The sequence below is a fragment of the Maniola jurtina genome, chromosome 17, assembly GCF_905333055.1.
Source record: "Maniola jurtina chromosome 17, ilManJurt1.1, whole genome shotgun sequence".
NCBI classification, from domain to species: Eukaryota; Metazoa; Arthropoda; class Insecta; order Lepidoptera; family Nymphalidae; genus Maniola; species Maniola jurtina.
In genome coordinates, this window is record NC_060045.1 from 6,964,929 (window position 1) to 6,981,573 (window position 16,645).

The 16,645-nt window shown below is 37.2% G+C and overlaps 1 protein-coding gene and 1 long non-coding RNA gene across 2 annotated transcripts; one reads left to right on the forward strand and one right to left on the reverse strand.

Annotated features, from left to right (window-relative positions):
* Window positions 1–1,278: 1,278 nt before the first annotated feature.
* Window positions 1,279–5,958, reverse strand: LOC123874034. The gene is made up of 2 exons (XM_045919191.1): window positions 5,543–5,958; window positions 1,279–5,179 (listed from the first exon to the last, which is right to left on the reverse strand). Exons 1-2 carry the CDS (start codon window positions 5,956–5,958, stop codon window positions 1,279–1,281), a joined length of 4,317 nt encoding a protein of 1,438 aa, XP_045775147.1.
* Window positions 5,959–10,750: 4,792 nt separating this feature from the next.
* LOC123873543 lies at window positions 10,751–12,134 on the forward strand. The gene is made up of 2 exons (XR_006797703.1): window positions 10,751–11,077; window positions 11,712–12,134. It is a non-coding gene; the product is annotated as an uncharacterized LOC123873543 (long non-coding RNA).
* The last annotated feature ends 4,511 nt before the right edge of the window (window positions 12,135–16,645 follow it).

Genomic DNA, 16,645 nt, shown 5'->3' on the forward strand with positions numbered 1-16,645 from the left:
CCCCTAACTTCCACTTCATCTGCTTCGCCTTTTATTTCTCTTTATATGAACCATACTATTCGTCAGAAGTGAGAGGGGTTACCGAATTCGTACATATTATAGGAGTCACGCTCACCTTTATCTGTTTCTTTGTAGGTCGGTCGTTCACTGTCGACCCCCGTACGTCCTTTCTATTCCTTGCATCGTTCAGACTGTTCCAACTCGTCTCTCAGTGACCTGTAGGGTTACACAAACTATGATTTCACCGTAGGTGAAATCTCTAAGACCTAGACCATGGGGCAATTCTCTATCTTGGTATCTATAGGTTAGGAATGTGTGCATCTCTCTTCCACCCAGCGATTGGGACCCTCCAATATATATTCTATTCACTGGTCTAAAGGTTACTTCGGCTGGCCATGGTTCCTCGGAACCATCGCTGGTGACAGAATGCCCGGCTGACCTCGCGCTACTGAGCGAGTCTAACGCCCTCTCTGTCTACCTTGCCTGTACCGTCCTTCTCATAGCGCGTGCTGTATACTCTAGGCTTCCGGGTCCTGGGTGCATGGAGTGCCTGATCGCCCTCTCGCTACTGGGAGAGAGCAACCCTCCGCATGCCTCGCCTAGCCTGTCGTCTTTGCCGATACTCTAGGCTTCCGGGTCCTGGGTGCATGGAGTGCCCGATCGCCCTCTCGCTACTGGGAGAGAGCAACCCTCCGCATGCCTCGCCTAGCCTGTCGTCTTTGCCGATACTCTAGGCTTCCGGGTCCTGGGTGCATGGAGTGCCCGATCGCCCTCTCGCTACTGGGAGAGAGCAACCCTCCGCATACCTCGCCTAGCCTTTCGTCTTTGCCGATCGACGGTTTGACCTCTTTCATAATTTACTTTAACTCAGTCCCAATGGCTTGTGAAGAGAGGAACACACATATGTCCACTAACAAACTAACAATGGGTGCGCAACCATTACACGTGGGACATTTATTTCTATAGGTTAACCGGGAATATCTAACACATAGAAAATGGTCTAAATATGAAATAGCCTAGGTACTTAGCTTTGACTTCACCATCCACACGAACACTGGAACGGGTTTAATCCACGTGCTCGGTGCCTCGCCATTTCGAGCCGCAGCAACCATTTTGAGTAACTAGATGTAAATGAATGTACTTTTACAACTGTATCCTTCCGGTATACCATAGACAAATTAACTTCTCTGCCATAGACGAATGTTGCCATAATATTTACCTTTGTTCTGATTACTTCGCGAATGGGTAACTTCGCGACACTCCCGGCCGGAAAATAGATCAAGATAGGCATAATAAATTGTTCGTCCACTCTTTAATCCTCTGTAGGGCTTTAGTGGCCGCAACTCTCCTCACTCTACCCACTCTACCATCTTCTTCCTTCTCCTCGTCTCTCGCTAGTATCCCGACTTCCTCTGAATCAATAACATCCCCAATAGATTCTCTACTTTCACTCTCTAAGGTTTCACACTCCATTGTCTCCTGAATGGGTTCGTCTATTTGCATCATAGGTGAGTTCTCTTCTTGAGCTATCCCCTCTGAGATAGTTATCTGTCTGTCGGTACTCTCTTCCAAAGGCTCGGCTAACGTGGCAGAAGCAAGCTCACTCGAAGTATCATCTCTTATAAATCTTTCTTCCATGTCTTCCTCTGACTCTTGAACCTCTAGAGGGTACAGATGCGCTATTGACCGTGTGAAATTCTTATCTCCAACCTTTACTATGGCTACTCTACATAAACCATCACTTCCTTCTTTCAGTGAAACAATTTTCCCTACTCTCCAGGTTTCTCTATTTTTATTTTCTCCTTTTATTTGCACTATCTGTCCTATCGCCGGAGACTGTTTCGATGTGACACGTGGCTCTTTATGTGAGTGCTGATACCTTTCTCGGAGACTTAGTAAATATCTGTTGACAAACATATCTTTGAATTCTCTTACGATGATGAGACCCCTCTTCCAACTTTTTATAAGATCGACTTTAATCGTAGTACCTTTCTCTAGACAATCTTCGACAGTTCCTTCTATAGTGATACAACTTCCTAGTGTAAGAAAATCAGCTGGTTTTAGAATTATATCCAACTCTGAATCTACACATGTAAGCGGTCTTGAATTTATTACAGCTTCAATTTCCTTGACTACGGTAGTTAGTTGACTATCTGAAAGCATGTGCTTTGCTAGTGTACGCTTCATACAATTCTTAACTATCCCTATCAATCTTTCGTAAAATCCACCAAACCAAGGCGTCAACTGAGGTATGAACTTCCATTGAATTTTGTTGTCAATACAATATTGTTTCGAGAGAATCTCTGCTATAAGTTTGAAATGTGTCGCGTTGTCTGATGTAATGAGTTGAGGGACCTTTCTGGTTGCTATTGTCCTTCTCAACGCCAATAAACCTTCCTCCGCTGTAAGATCTTGCACTAATTCTATATGAATAGCTCTTACCGCTAAACAGGTGAATAAACAGATCCATCTCTTTTGTCCACTCTTGACAAGAATAGGACCCATATAGTCTATCCCTACAAAGGTAAATGGTTCGCTGTAACCTACTCTTTCTACAGGAAGCGCTGGAGTAGGTGGTAACTTAAATGGACCCGCTCCATGTTTAATACACCTTGGACATTTCTTCAATATCCTCTGAATCTGAGATTTACCTTTTGGTATCCAATATGACTGTCTGATGAGACTAAGTGTATGATTCGCTCCTACATGATAATTATCATTGTGAACTTTCTTTATAAGGTTATTCGTAAAGTCACATTCCTTAGGTATCAATATAGGGTACCGTTTGTCAAACGATAGTTCTGCATTCTGAAGACGTCCTTTACACCGTAGTAATCCATCAACATCCTTAAATAACTTGAGATTACGACTTAAATCAGTTTCTTTCCCCGCAACTTCCTGAGTGAAGTATTCTGCTTGTAGCTTCTTTATTGTTTCCGTAATACAAAGCGATTCTTTGTAACTAGTTCTGCTATCTTCTTTGGCTCTAATACTTTCTCCTGAGAAGTTGTTTTGTAGCTCTAGATTACTATCCTTTTCTTTAGAGGTATTCGGCAGACCCTCCCGCGTCGAAAGAAAAAATGACTGTGACATGTATTTCACAGGCGTTTTCTGTTTGTCGGATTCTGATAAAAACTGTGGACCTGTAAGCCATCTTTCCTTGTCTTCGTTGGAACTCATCGGTCTGGTTGCAATATCTGCCGGATTCAACTCTGAAGGAACATACTTAATCATGAGCTCTTTATTACTCCTTATTTCCTCAACTCGTCTAGATACGAATGGTGGAAGCAATTTATCCGATTGGCACCATTCTATGACAATTTGACTATCAGTCCATAATGTTTGATATCCTAATTTCATGTTAAATGCTTTTAAAACCATCTTAATTAGTCTGCAACCAATTAAAGCTCCTAGCAATTCTAGCCGAGGAATTTTTAAATGTTGTTGATCCTTTATAGGGACTAATCGTGTTTTTCCTATGACAAAACTTGTCTTAGCACCATGTGTTATGTATACTACTGCAGCATACGCTTTGAGTGAAGCGTCTGTGAAACAATGCAAATGATATTCTTCGCTTTTTACATTTTTTATATAGCATCTAGGTATCGATATTCCTCTAATAGTCTCTAATTCTTTTCGGATTTCTGACCATTTATCTTGCATTTCTTTTGAAAACTTCGTATCCCATTTAACTTTAGTCTTCCAAAGTTCTTGTAGAAATAGCTTAGCTGATAAAACATGTGGTACTCCGAATCCACAAGGATCGTATATCGAAGCGATTACCTTCAATACTTCCCGTTTAGAATATGCTTCGGTGGTTAACGTGAACTTTACATGTAACGTATCATGTTTTAAATTCCAATCTAGGCCTAAAATTTTTACAACCTTTTCTTCAACACCATCGGGTATTCTATTCATAAATTGTTTCGAATTTGAACTCCAATCTCTAAGGTTCATTGAAATTTGTCCAAACGTATCCCTTGTGTCTTGATATATTTGGATAGCCTCGTCAAGTGTTTGAACCCCAGTTACTAAATTATCAACATAAATATCTTTAGCAATTAGTTGTAGCTGTTCATTTCCTTTAGAAAGATGATGTTTAATTGTCGCATTTAATAAGAACGGACTAGATATAATTCCGAAAGGAACTCTACAAAACCTTAGACAGATAATGTTATCTACATGTGGTGGTTTTTCGACATCTTTCAACCAAATAAATCTCGTTACGTCGCGATCCTTTTCATGTAATCCTATTTGAAGGAAAGCCTTCTCGACATCTGCTGATAAAGCAATGTTATGACTTCGAAATCTAATAAGTATACATGTTAAATCTTCTAACATCAATGGACCGCAATACAGACATTCGTTCAAACTTTTATTGCCTTTAATTTTCGATGAGGCATCATAGACAATCCTAATAGGTTTATTCTTCTGAGCAACGCAATGATGTGGTAGATAGTGTACTGGATGTTCTACACGGGTCTTGTCTAATACTTCTTCGACTATTCCTTTCGATATTTGTTCCTGTATAGCATCATTATAGGACTTTAGGGTTTCCTTATCTAACCGCTTGACTAAATTTACTAAACGACCATATGCTAATCCATAGTTAGGTGTTAGTGACGGTGGGTATTCGTTCCACGGCCAACTAACATGATATCTATTGTTAATTAATTTAGTAGTCTCGTTGAATTTATGAATAGCCTCTTCCTCTCGTGTAATTTTAGGTGAATCGGTTATGCCAATTGACTCTAGTTCCCACAAGAATGCTATACTTCCTTGATCTAAAGGCATGTCAGGTTTGTTAAATTTAAAATCTATCTCTGTTTGAAAATATGTGATAACTGACATGTGTTGTTCTTCTATATCTCTACGTGGACCCTGACCTGATAGTATCCATCCGAACTCAGAATCTACTAGGTATAAGTCTTCACTTATTCGTATTTTCTCTGGATGAAGAAACGAATAATAATAATCATTTCCAATAAGAATATCAACTTGATCTGTTAACGATCCGTCATCTGCAAGTTCTACCTTGTGTTTCCAATTGTTAAGTTCTTCAGCATAGGGTACGCTTTGAGAAATCATAGGCACAATGTTTGCATAAATGATTTTTCCTTTTTTAGATTTAGTCTCTAACTCTAGTTGAACTACTGGACTATTAAATTCTCGAGGACTTCTTGAACCAAAAGTATAGACTGACAAATTTTCATCCTTCTCTATTGATAAATTTAATTTTTTCGCAATCTTTTGGGTAATGTAAGATCTCTGAGAGCCTGAATCGAATAGTATACGACATCGTGTCTGTTTATCCTTGTTCCTATCTCCTCGTGCCATCACTACTGCTGTTTGAAGAACCGTATGTCATCTTCTGTCAACCTCTGTTAGAGTGGTGGTTTCGGTTTTAGATGGAAATTTCTCAGGACACAATGCTCTGTGATGTAGACCACGTTTTTTACAATAATAGCAAGAATTTTTATTGTTATAGCACTGCGCAATCCGATGATTTCTCAAGAGACATCCGTAACATCTGTCTCCTAACCGTGATTTTCGTTCCTTGGCTGTTTTATATTTATCACAAAGGTCGTTGTAGTGATCGCCTTTGCAAAACACGCATGGTACTTTCATCCTCTTCGAGACAACTTCACCCTCTGTCGTATTACTTCCCTTTGATGTCGTATCTTCTCTCTGTTCTTTACGTTCTTCCCGTTGTGAAAACTGTCTCTTACGAAAACTTCGAGGTTCCCCATTTGTCGCTGAAATCTCCGTTTTATTCATTCTGAAGTAATTATGTAAATCATCGTTTAATCTCGTCGAGAGGTTTTGCAATTTAGTCTTGATTACTTCTGCATTGTAGATTAAGTCATTGTGCAGAGAGCCGAGACTAAGAGCTTGATTCGAGAGAGTTTCTATTTGAGTGGCGAGAAGTTTCAGTCTTGTTAATAATAGTTCATCCATAATGAATATTCTGGAACAGATATTAAGATTGGCTTGTCTAATCATCCGTTCATATCTAGATCCTTATAGCACTTTTAACCTTTTACTATGTCATTACTTATATGTCCGCCTAGCAGATACTCTTCCACTGAGTTACACCCCCCTTAACATACAAATCCAAACATCAAGGTATTCCTTGTCATGGATAAATAATACTTAAGTATAAATACCAACGTCAAAGTAATGAATAAATACCAATGTCAAAGATCAATTCTTATCTTAAAGAGTTTTAATAGAATTAAACTATCCTTTCATAACCTATTGTAATAGTATATGTAATATGCTATGATAATAATTGAAGTGTAAAAAAAATCATTTCAAATTTCATAATCCTTATACACATATCAACTTAAAGTTCAAATTCAAATTCAAAATAATTTTATTCAATTAGACTTTTACAAGTCAAATGAAACTTAATATTGTCTCAAGATATCAAAGGAATAAAATCTTCACTTGTCAATCTTTATGTGTATTCTCTCATCTTAATAAAGTATAATTACTTATCCATTTTCTCTCAAAAAGGGAATTGTATAAATGCACTCAATCTATTATGATTTACAAGTCATTTCAGTCAAATGAAACTTAAAAGGTTCATGTTTCATACACATTCAACTATCAAGTAATTTAGATAAACTTCGATCTATTCTCAAACACTTCTTATACATACATAGCTAGACGCCATTAACACTTTACTCATCTTTCCCCGTTACTTATCTAGTAAATACGCACTTACTTTGTTGAAAATTATTATTTCCATCCATTAATTGAATAAATCTGATATATATATATATATTCAATAATTCGTTTCACATAAATTGTACTTTAAATTTTTATTGTTCAAGAAGTAGGTATACCGGAGGTAAGACACTAAGACACTTCTCTTTGACGCCATTTTGTATAATTTGTTATGTCACTATGTGCTGTGTTGTGTCATGTTGGTATCACCTGTTTGCTTGTTCTATGGTCTATCTACAACAAATTAAAGCGGGAAATTCAAACTTTCAACTAACAGCGTGCCCGTCGCGTCTCTGAAACCAATGTTGCCAACTTACCTGGACTAATTTCTTTCTCCTTTTTTGAATTTTAAGTTGGCTCTGCTCCCACACGACTTTCGTTGGCGCTCAGAATGACCTATACTGCCACCTATTAGTTGGAAGGTCAAGTTCTTACATTTTAACACCAATATAATATTTATACCGAATTGTACTTATAATAAACAATCATAATCATCGCTCAACAGCGACATTACTGCACACTTAAATTTTCATTTCACTTACTAAATGAAAGAGTAGAAAGGACTTGATATACTATTAACTACTTTACTATCGCTTAGGCTGAGTGTGACTCCATACACTGAAAACTCTGGTTTCTCAGCCAGATCCCAGCACTTCTCCACCATGTCGGGAACCCCCTAACTTCCACTTCATCTGCTTCGCCTTTTATTTCTCTTTATATGAACCATACTATTCGTCAGAAGTGAGAGGGGTTACCGAATTCGTACATATTATAGGAGTCACGCTCACCTTTATCTGTTTCTTTGTAGGTCGGTCGTTCACTGTCGACCCCCGTACGTCCTTTCTATTCCTTGCATCGTTCAGACTGTTCCAACTCGTCTCTCAGTGACCTGTAGGGTTACACAAACTATGATTTCACCGTAGGTGAAATCTCTAAGACCTAGACCATGGGGCAATTCTCTATCTTGGTATCTATAGGTTAGGAATGTGTGCATCTCTCTTCCACCCAGCGATTGGGACCCTCCAATATATATTCTATTCACTGGTCTAAAGGTTACTTCGGCTGGCCATGGTTCCTCGGAACCATCGCTGGTGACAGAATGCCCGGCTGACCTCGCGCTACTGAGCGAGTCTAACGCCCTCTCTGTCTACCTTGCCTGTACCGTCCTTCTCATAGCGCGTGCTGTATACTCTAGGCTTCCGGGTCCTGGGTGCATGGAGTGCCTGATCGCCCTCTCGCTACTGGGAGAGAGCAACCCTCCGCATGCCTCGCCTAGCCTGTCGTCTTTGCCGATACTCTAGGCTTCCGGGTCCTGGGTGCATGGAGTGCCCGATCGCCCTCTCGCTACTGGGAGAGAGCAACCCTCCGCATGCCTCGCCTAGCCTGTCGTCTTTGCCGATACTCTAGGCTTCCGGGTCCTGGGTGCATGGAGTGCCCGATCGCCCTCTCGCTACTGGGAGAGAGCAACCCTCCGCATACCTCGCCTAGCCTTTCGTCTTTGCCGATCGACGGTTTGACCTCTTTCATAATTTACTTTAACTCAGTCCCAATGGCTTGTGAAGAGAGGAACACACATATGTCCACTAACAAACTAACAATGGGTGCGCAACCATTACACGTGGGACATTTATTTCTATAGGTTAACCGGGAATATCTAACACATAGAAAATGGTCTAAATATGAAATAGCCTAGGTACTTAGCTTTGACTTCACCATCCACACGAACACTGGAACGGGTTTAATCCACGTGCTCGGTGCCTCGCCATTTCGAGCCGCAGCAACCATTTTGAGTAACTAGATGTAAATGAATGTACTTTTACAACTGTATCCTTCCGGTATACCATAGACAAATTAACTTCTCTGCCATAGACGAATGTTGCCATAATATTTACCTTTGTTCTGATTACTTCGCGAATGGGTAACTTCGCGACAACAATCAACATTTACTGAATACCATAGAGGTATAATTTACGTTCATGCAGCAGGTCGATCGCGTAAAAATTGTCTCAATCTCACATCCAAAAATATCCTTAAGGATCGTTATCGTTACAGTCCTTATAACCGGTACCGCGTAAGCTTTTTCAGGATTGTAGCAATCGGTCGCAATCAAGTAGCAATAGGTCGCAATCACGTGACTATCGATACTTTATAATAGCGGCACGCTATGATGGCCGGTTTGACGTTTGTCCGCTCATGAAGTTCCGTATTAATTGATAACGACTTTGAAGGAAATAATTGTATTACTTTATTGACGATAGTGATGTGCAGAGATTCATAAATTTTATCGAATGTAGTTTTAGGTTTAGGACTCAAAATTTATTTATTAAATTGATTTCTTAAATGTATACAAGTGTAGAAAAATCAGTTTGCACCATTTAAGGGGTGAATGTACTTGTGAATATGAACAATTTTCACTATGTGGACAAACCTCTGAAATCGCAAAAAAATATCAATAAATTTTTAAAAATGGAATCTAATACGATCGTCACATAGGATCGCTGGCTAGCACAACTACTACCTCCGGCAAACTCGCGTCAATGCTCAATGCAAAACAAAAAGGCACCTTTTTTGGTATCTTTTGTATTCATATGTTTCTTGTGTGCATATAAAGTATGTATATTCATTTTCGTTCAAATATTCAGTTCGTTCAAATAAATTAAATAAACATATACATTTTTGTTTTATTAAACCTATTTAATCAGGTACAAAAACAAAACTTAATTGTTTTTTGTTCGAGAATAAATTGACATTCCACATCACTATTGTAATGTGTCAAACCGGCCATCATAGCGTGCCGCTAGTGTAGTGGTGGGTCATACTTATAATCCGACTAATTTGAATATCTATGGTAATCTAGCAATCTATACGGCCATAGTAGTCTTCCAAACTTGACTGCGTTGTAGCTATTGAAATAAAGTATTACGAGTCTGTGCCCCGTGCCCAGGGTTGCCAACCGTACGAGGTTCCTCGTACAAGTACGAGATTAGTGGTCTTCCGTACGAGGTACGAGGACGCTATCAACCTCGTACAATTATGTACGAGATTTTGATAACATTATGGCCATGCGATTTTTTTTAATGGATTATGTAGTACCAGTGAGTAGAGTAAAAAAAATAACACGATATTGGGAAGCTCCGATCCAACCAAAAAATATATTTTTGTTTCAGCGATATTAGCCTGACATCTATTGATTCATTATTATTTCATAATGAGCATCCTTCTTTAACATCAGTATCTTCAGTATTGTATTTCTTATATCGCGATCTAAAGTTATGTTTGCAAGTTAATTTCAATACTTCATCTTACAGAGTCATGCAAATGATAAAGTTATCATTATTTATGCTGTGACAAGAATCAAGATAATTAATTTGATTCACTACCAAAGAATATTTAATCCGCATCATACGAATGGTTTTAGTCAGAAGCTGTGAAATCTCCTTTCTGAATTATTTTTAACAACTCACTATTGATATTATTAATTTCATATGTTGCAGATTTCTCGATGATAGTAAAACTAATTTTATTTGTTTCCATATATTTTTAATTTACGAGAATACACTAAACTATAAACTAATTAATAATCTATCTGTAAAGTTTCGAACGATTATTTTCATATTATGGCTGAAAACCAATCAAACAAAATTATCAGTAATATTCAGGGGTATCATCATTATCATCATGATCAACCCATTTCCGTCCCACTACTGAGTACGGGTCTCCTCTCAGAATGAGAAGGGTTTAGGCCATAGTCTGCCACGCTGGCCCAATGCGGATTGGCAGACTTCACACACCTTTGAGAACATGGAGAACTCTCAGGCATGCAGGTTTCCTCACAATGTTTTCCTTCACCGTTAAAAAGCAAGTGATATTTAATTGCTTAAAACGCACATAACTGAAATGATAGTTGTATATTGGCCCTTAATAAATTTTAATGTACGAGGTTTGAAAGTCAATATACGAGATTTTCAGCTACACATGTACGAGGAATCTTTTTTTTTGGTTGGCAACCCTGCCCGTGCCGCGGAATATGTGAATTTGTGGTTCTTCTCTAGGTTCATAGAGTATTGTTTATTTACACTTTTACGTTGAGTTGACTTTGTGACGAAACCTAATAAAGTAATTTAAAAGTCGAAACTAAAAAGGAAACTGGCACCCTACAGGGCCGCCTCTGTGAGGCAGCTTGAGATTCTGTTAGAAGTTGCTGAAAGCAACTCAAATATTGCACTCGATGGCCTCGGTGGAGGACCTCTCGGCCGCCAGGTAGCTCTTAAAAATGGGAAGAGCTTTCCAGAAAGCTCAATTCTGTGGGGGCAGGGTGTATTAAACCTTCGTGGAGTGGAAGCGAGTAAGTATTCAAAACATATCGGCCACAAGCTCTATTGCGCTTTGTGGCAGATTTTTTAGTTTTAGCTGCATGTTGACCGTCTAATTTTGATTCAAAGAACGTATGCTGCAATTATGATAATAATTTATAGTATAAACTGCCACTATAAGACTATAAATAATAGCAGTAGGTTCTATTCTATTGTCATATATTGTATTATAACCATTAAGAAAATAAGTATGTTTATTACTTTTTGAAGTATTGGATACTGCTTAAGAGCCCCACAAAAGGCAAGGCTGGAGACTTGCGACAAGCAGCCACTGGCACTGGAGGTGGACCAAATTTCAACACTTCTTTGACCCCCTATCGAAGAACAATATAAGTATAATTGGGAACATGGCAGTAGAGGGAGAACCCAAAATCCAGATTCCAATAAATGAATCATAGCTATTACGGCAATTACACTTACTTTTGTTCAGTCTGAGTCTGTATATCACAGTTATTTTAAAATTCCACTGTAAGTTTTATGTTGCTGTAACAAGAGCTGTAAATTTTAAGTAGTTACTGTTACACAAAGGCATATTAAATTTTCAAAGAAATATTTAATAGTAGGTATTATGAATTTATGTATGAAATACTTTTATTTTATTTGTAGATTCCTGACCTGCCTACTCAACCAAGTACATCTACATGTACATCACCAATACGAGAAATCATTATTGATGAGCAGCTTAGTGACAACTATACAACAAACAGAGGAGCCTTCACAAATAGAAGCTACACATAACCCGCTACATATTTCACTAGCATTAGAAGTTTCTCAGTCTGTCTATCATGTTGATACTGAGATACCAGAAGTTAGCACACCAACCAGCACACAGCACCGTCAGCCTTTAAGAAGTAATAAACTTATCCAAATATATTTGTAACCTTTTCATAGCCATTGTTCACCTAACAACTAACATTTTTAAATTCCATTAATAACAAGATATTAAGATAAGCCTTTATTAACTGAATTGAATTACATTAATGCTATGTACATAATATATTTCAAATAAATAAATAATATTTTAGTTTTTGACTGCTGTTTTATTTGTTTTCCTTTTTTCTGCTAGGATCTAAAAAAACTTATTTAGTAATACAGAGTAAATAATCCATACTTACATACTATAATATTATAAATGCAAAAGGGTCAGACTGTCCGCACAGGCAACTTTTTATCCCGGTACAGTTCCTACGGGATATTTAAATACCCAAATCCACGCGGACGAAGTCGCAGGCATCCTCTATACAAGTTTTCTCTATTTTATCTTCTGATCTGTATAAGGGCATGCTTTTTTCTCTTGAGCAGCTACAAAATTCGCAGTTGAACTTGAATACACCAAACCTTTGGCGGCAAAGTGCAAACATACGAAAGTGTCAAAAGGTAACTTTAAATCTAAAAATTATTCTTCAATGATTTTAACATTATCTTACTTCATATAATAATCCTAATTGCTTTGTTAATTTGATAAATTATTTTAAAAAAGCTTTTTAAAATATTTTAACAAAAATATGAGTAGTAAAACGACTTTGGATACCACATATGTCACCGTAAATAACACCTCATGCCTTGTATCAATGAAAGCCTAGTTTGACGTAACATTTGTCGCAGTCCTTTACGGATATCTTACTTCAAAAGTCTTACGTGGAACCAATTTTCAGTCGTGTTCATACAAAATTTTTATCGATAGTGTACTGCATCAATGTCAGAAATTTTTTAGTCCTCGACGGTCCTTTACGGACAGTCTCAATGATACGTGGAGCCAAAACCATGTTTTGACATTGATGCTGTTCTTTAATGATTGATATATGTTTTACGCGATCGACCTGCAGAATACACAAAAACTGATTTACTGAATATTGGTACGGTATAGGTATGTTAGCGGCTCAGCAGCGATCGTACCTTCCAAGCTTTTTTAGAATTTGAAGCCTTTTTGAAGGTCTCGTTCGTTGGATTCGCCCAAAGACTTACAAGACCAACAGTGACAGATTAACGGTGTTACAAAAAATGAAACGTAAATGTGTGCGTGAAATAGAGTTGTCCTGACTTTAGCATTTGTATTATCGATAGTCTTACTGGCGAAATCATAGGAGACTAATGAGTTAGTTTAACGAAGTGAAGTAAAAAGCATCTTATAATCTTAAAAAATCAAATACATTTCAAATACACAAATAGTAACAAAGCTAAAGCTAGGTAACAGATTATTATTTATTAATGAAATGACTTTAATATTTTATATAAATAATTTATTAATGAATTCTGAGATACTTATAGTTATTTTAACCCCTTATAACATTTTTTATTGATATTTCGATGGAAAACTATTAAAAGACGTTTTAAAAAAATCTTTTTTTGAGAAATAGAGCAATTTTTGGGATTTTCATATAAATTACCGGAATTTGTTGGTTTTCCACCTTTATTTTTTTAAAGGGTGCAAGTAAATTTAATTTGATTAATTACAATAACACTCTGATATAATGTCTAAGTGACAAGTTAATAAAAATAAATAGTATATATGGCGCTCAATTCATAGCTAATGACCTCCCCGATAAGCACTTAAATACAGTAATGTACGGGTTACCCTTAACCCTGTATATGAAATCTAAGTCACGCTAAATAAAATAAAAATTAGTGAAAATATTTATTTCGTTCTTTTCTTTTATTGGAAAGTACCTAGTGTTTTATATTGTATTTTACATACATCACATGAAACCTATCACATCAAACCTACCGGTAGACACGATTATCGACTATCGATACTTGTGACGTCATTACTTTGTCAATCCCTATCGTAAACAAACGTTTTTAAATTTTACACAAAATATCCAAAAATTCTTCATTTAGCAATGTAATTTGATGATAAGTCTTAAGGGAAACCTATCATCTAAGCTTCCAATAGCTATTTTGCCTAATTTTCAAACAACAAATGATGAAATAATGATTATAAACAATTAGTATAAATAATCAGTAATTACCTGTGAAACGTGTATTTACGCGGATTATAACGTCTTGTAACGTCACATTCGCTCACTGAACAAGACACCATGGTGGCAAGACATAGATTTTACGTTTTAATCGTAAAATTATTTAGTAAATGCAAAAAATCACCTCGACTTGGAACAGGCCGAACTCATAAGGACCGATACTCACGTAAACAATGACTTATCGGCATCTTGTTTCGCTATCTCGCTTTCGCTCGCGGCAGTGTATCTTATCTAACTACTCTCGCTCCCTCACTTTGTCAGTCTTTGAGCGAAGCGAAAATTGTATGTCTATGGATTCGCCACACTTCATCTGGCAACACTAAATGACATGTCAACAGCGTAAAGTCAACGGTAATCTAAAATTTCAAATTTTAAACTTGTTTGTGTTCAAAACAATAACGCAATATAGATAAGATTTAAATCAGGGTTTAGGTATTAAAGAGGTGGTTGCAGGTGAATTGTGATTCAATAAACTTCATCAGAATTTTAAGAATTCAATCATGTCGACAACTGTTGATAATGTACAAAAATTACAGCAAGAGTTACAAAATGAATTAACTAACACAAATCAACTCTTAATGTTAATGTAAGTTATTTGTTTTTGATACCTCTTTTTTCCTCCATAGAACCTTTGTATGACGCCCCCGACTTTTCATTTTACGTACTTTTCCGTAGGTATATAGGTTTTTTTATAAACCCTGTGGGAACTCTTGATTTTTCGGGATAAAAAAATAGTCTATCTGTATCCTCAGGCGCTATCCCTATACCTAATGTGGTCAAAATCGGTTAAACGGATAGACTGAAAAATTAGTAGGCAGATGAATAAAGACATTTATTAAGATTGCCTACTTAGTATAAATATGGATTTCAAACCAAGTTCGATAAGATGTATAATACTTAGCTATTTGCGGTGTGATTAAAGGACAAATCAACATACGAACACTAGTTGTAATATGGGTGGTGATGTATATTATTATCATATTATGTAATGCATAATACATAAGATAATTAATATGTAATAGGGTACAACATACTATTAAATATATATTATTAACTATAGAATAAACCCACTCATCTGAAATGGGAGTGGGACAGTCAGCATTGTTCTGATTTACTTCTCATTTTTAAATAATATTAGCCACATTATCTTGACTAATATTCCAGTTCCTCTTCAACTAAGCATGAAGCTTGTGCTAGAAGTAAGTACAACAATAGTGCAACAAGTGGGGTTTGAACCTTCAGAATTCAGTCCTTTCCTGTAACATTGAATGTCCTGTAATCGTTGAACTATTGAGGTTTTTTAATAATAAGTACTTTAATTTATCTATTTGTTATCAGATCTGAGGAGTTGCAGAAAATAAAAAGTTTCACAAGTGATGGTGGTGAATTTGAAGCTACAATTAAACAAGTCAGTACCTGTCCAAGATTCAGTATTCATACATTAAAAGCAGCGGTGATAGCCTAGACTTTAAGTCAATCTTTGGGAGGTCGAAAGTTTGACCCTGGGCAAACATTTAGACCTGCCATTTCTAATATGCAATATTAAGCTATTTATGTAAATTTTCACTTAAAAGCCAATAATTTATTTGACTGACATTTGCAAAACCTTTTCAGAATGCATCTGTGATGGGAACTCTAGCAAATTTGCAGAAGTTAGATATCGCAAACTTACCACCAGTGGCACGGGTACAGTTAGATTCAAGCCATTAAACAGACACAAAGCCTCCTACGAAGTGTGAATGATATAAGTTATAGTTATAAAATGATATTGTACATAGCTGTTAAAGTTTAATAATTAATTACATTACTTTTTTGATAAATGTGTTTTTCTTTTTTACATATCTATCATACTTACCTTTGTAATCAGTTTTTTTAGCAATGTATACAACACATTAGTATTTTAGTAATTCTTCTGGATGTAGGTATGGTGAATTTGTGCAATTAAATACTCTCACAATGTTACAGCCGGTTCCCATTTGTCGTCTGTCGGGCCCGGATTTTAATTGGATGTTCCAGTGGCAAAACATTTTATATGAAGCTATTCACACTTTTCTGAATCCGATTTTGTGTCAAAATGTTCTGTCACTGGAACATCCGATTAAAATCCGGACCCGACAGGCGACAAGTGGGAACGGGCTGTTAGGCGCAACGCCCACAGACAGAGTGGAGTGACGCCGGACGCGCGGCGATCGATCATGCGGCGTGCAATTAACCAGCCAATATTCGCCCATAAACCATGCACTGGCCGCAAAAAAGGGTTACGAGTGCTGCGCCTCTACACACTGCCACTCGCCGCGCTGAACTCCTCTCTCTCTCTCTCCGTCACGACGGGTTCAGTCTGCACTGGCCCTAGATGGACTTTGCTATATACTTTTAGATGCCGGCCGCGACTTCGTCCGTTTTAAAAAAATCTAAGGTTTCCAGGATAAAACAGAGGTAGCCTATATCCATTTCCAGGAGGCAAGCTACCTCTTTACTAAATAATTATGTTTTTTTAAAATCCCGTGGGAACTCTGATTTTGCAGGACAAAAACTAGCCTTGTCCGTCCTTAGGATACACCA

Excerpts from the sequence above, each read along its gene's own strand:
- LOC123874034 (XM_045919191.1), bottom strand. The coding sequence starts at position 5,958 with ATGGATGAACTATTATTAACAAGACTGAAACTTCTCGCCACTCAAATA. Across the intron at positions 5,180-5,542 it reads GCCAAGGAACGAAAATCACG|AAGTCCTCGAGAATTTAATA; the intron begins GTTAGGAGACAG and ends TTTTGGTTCAAG.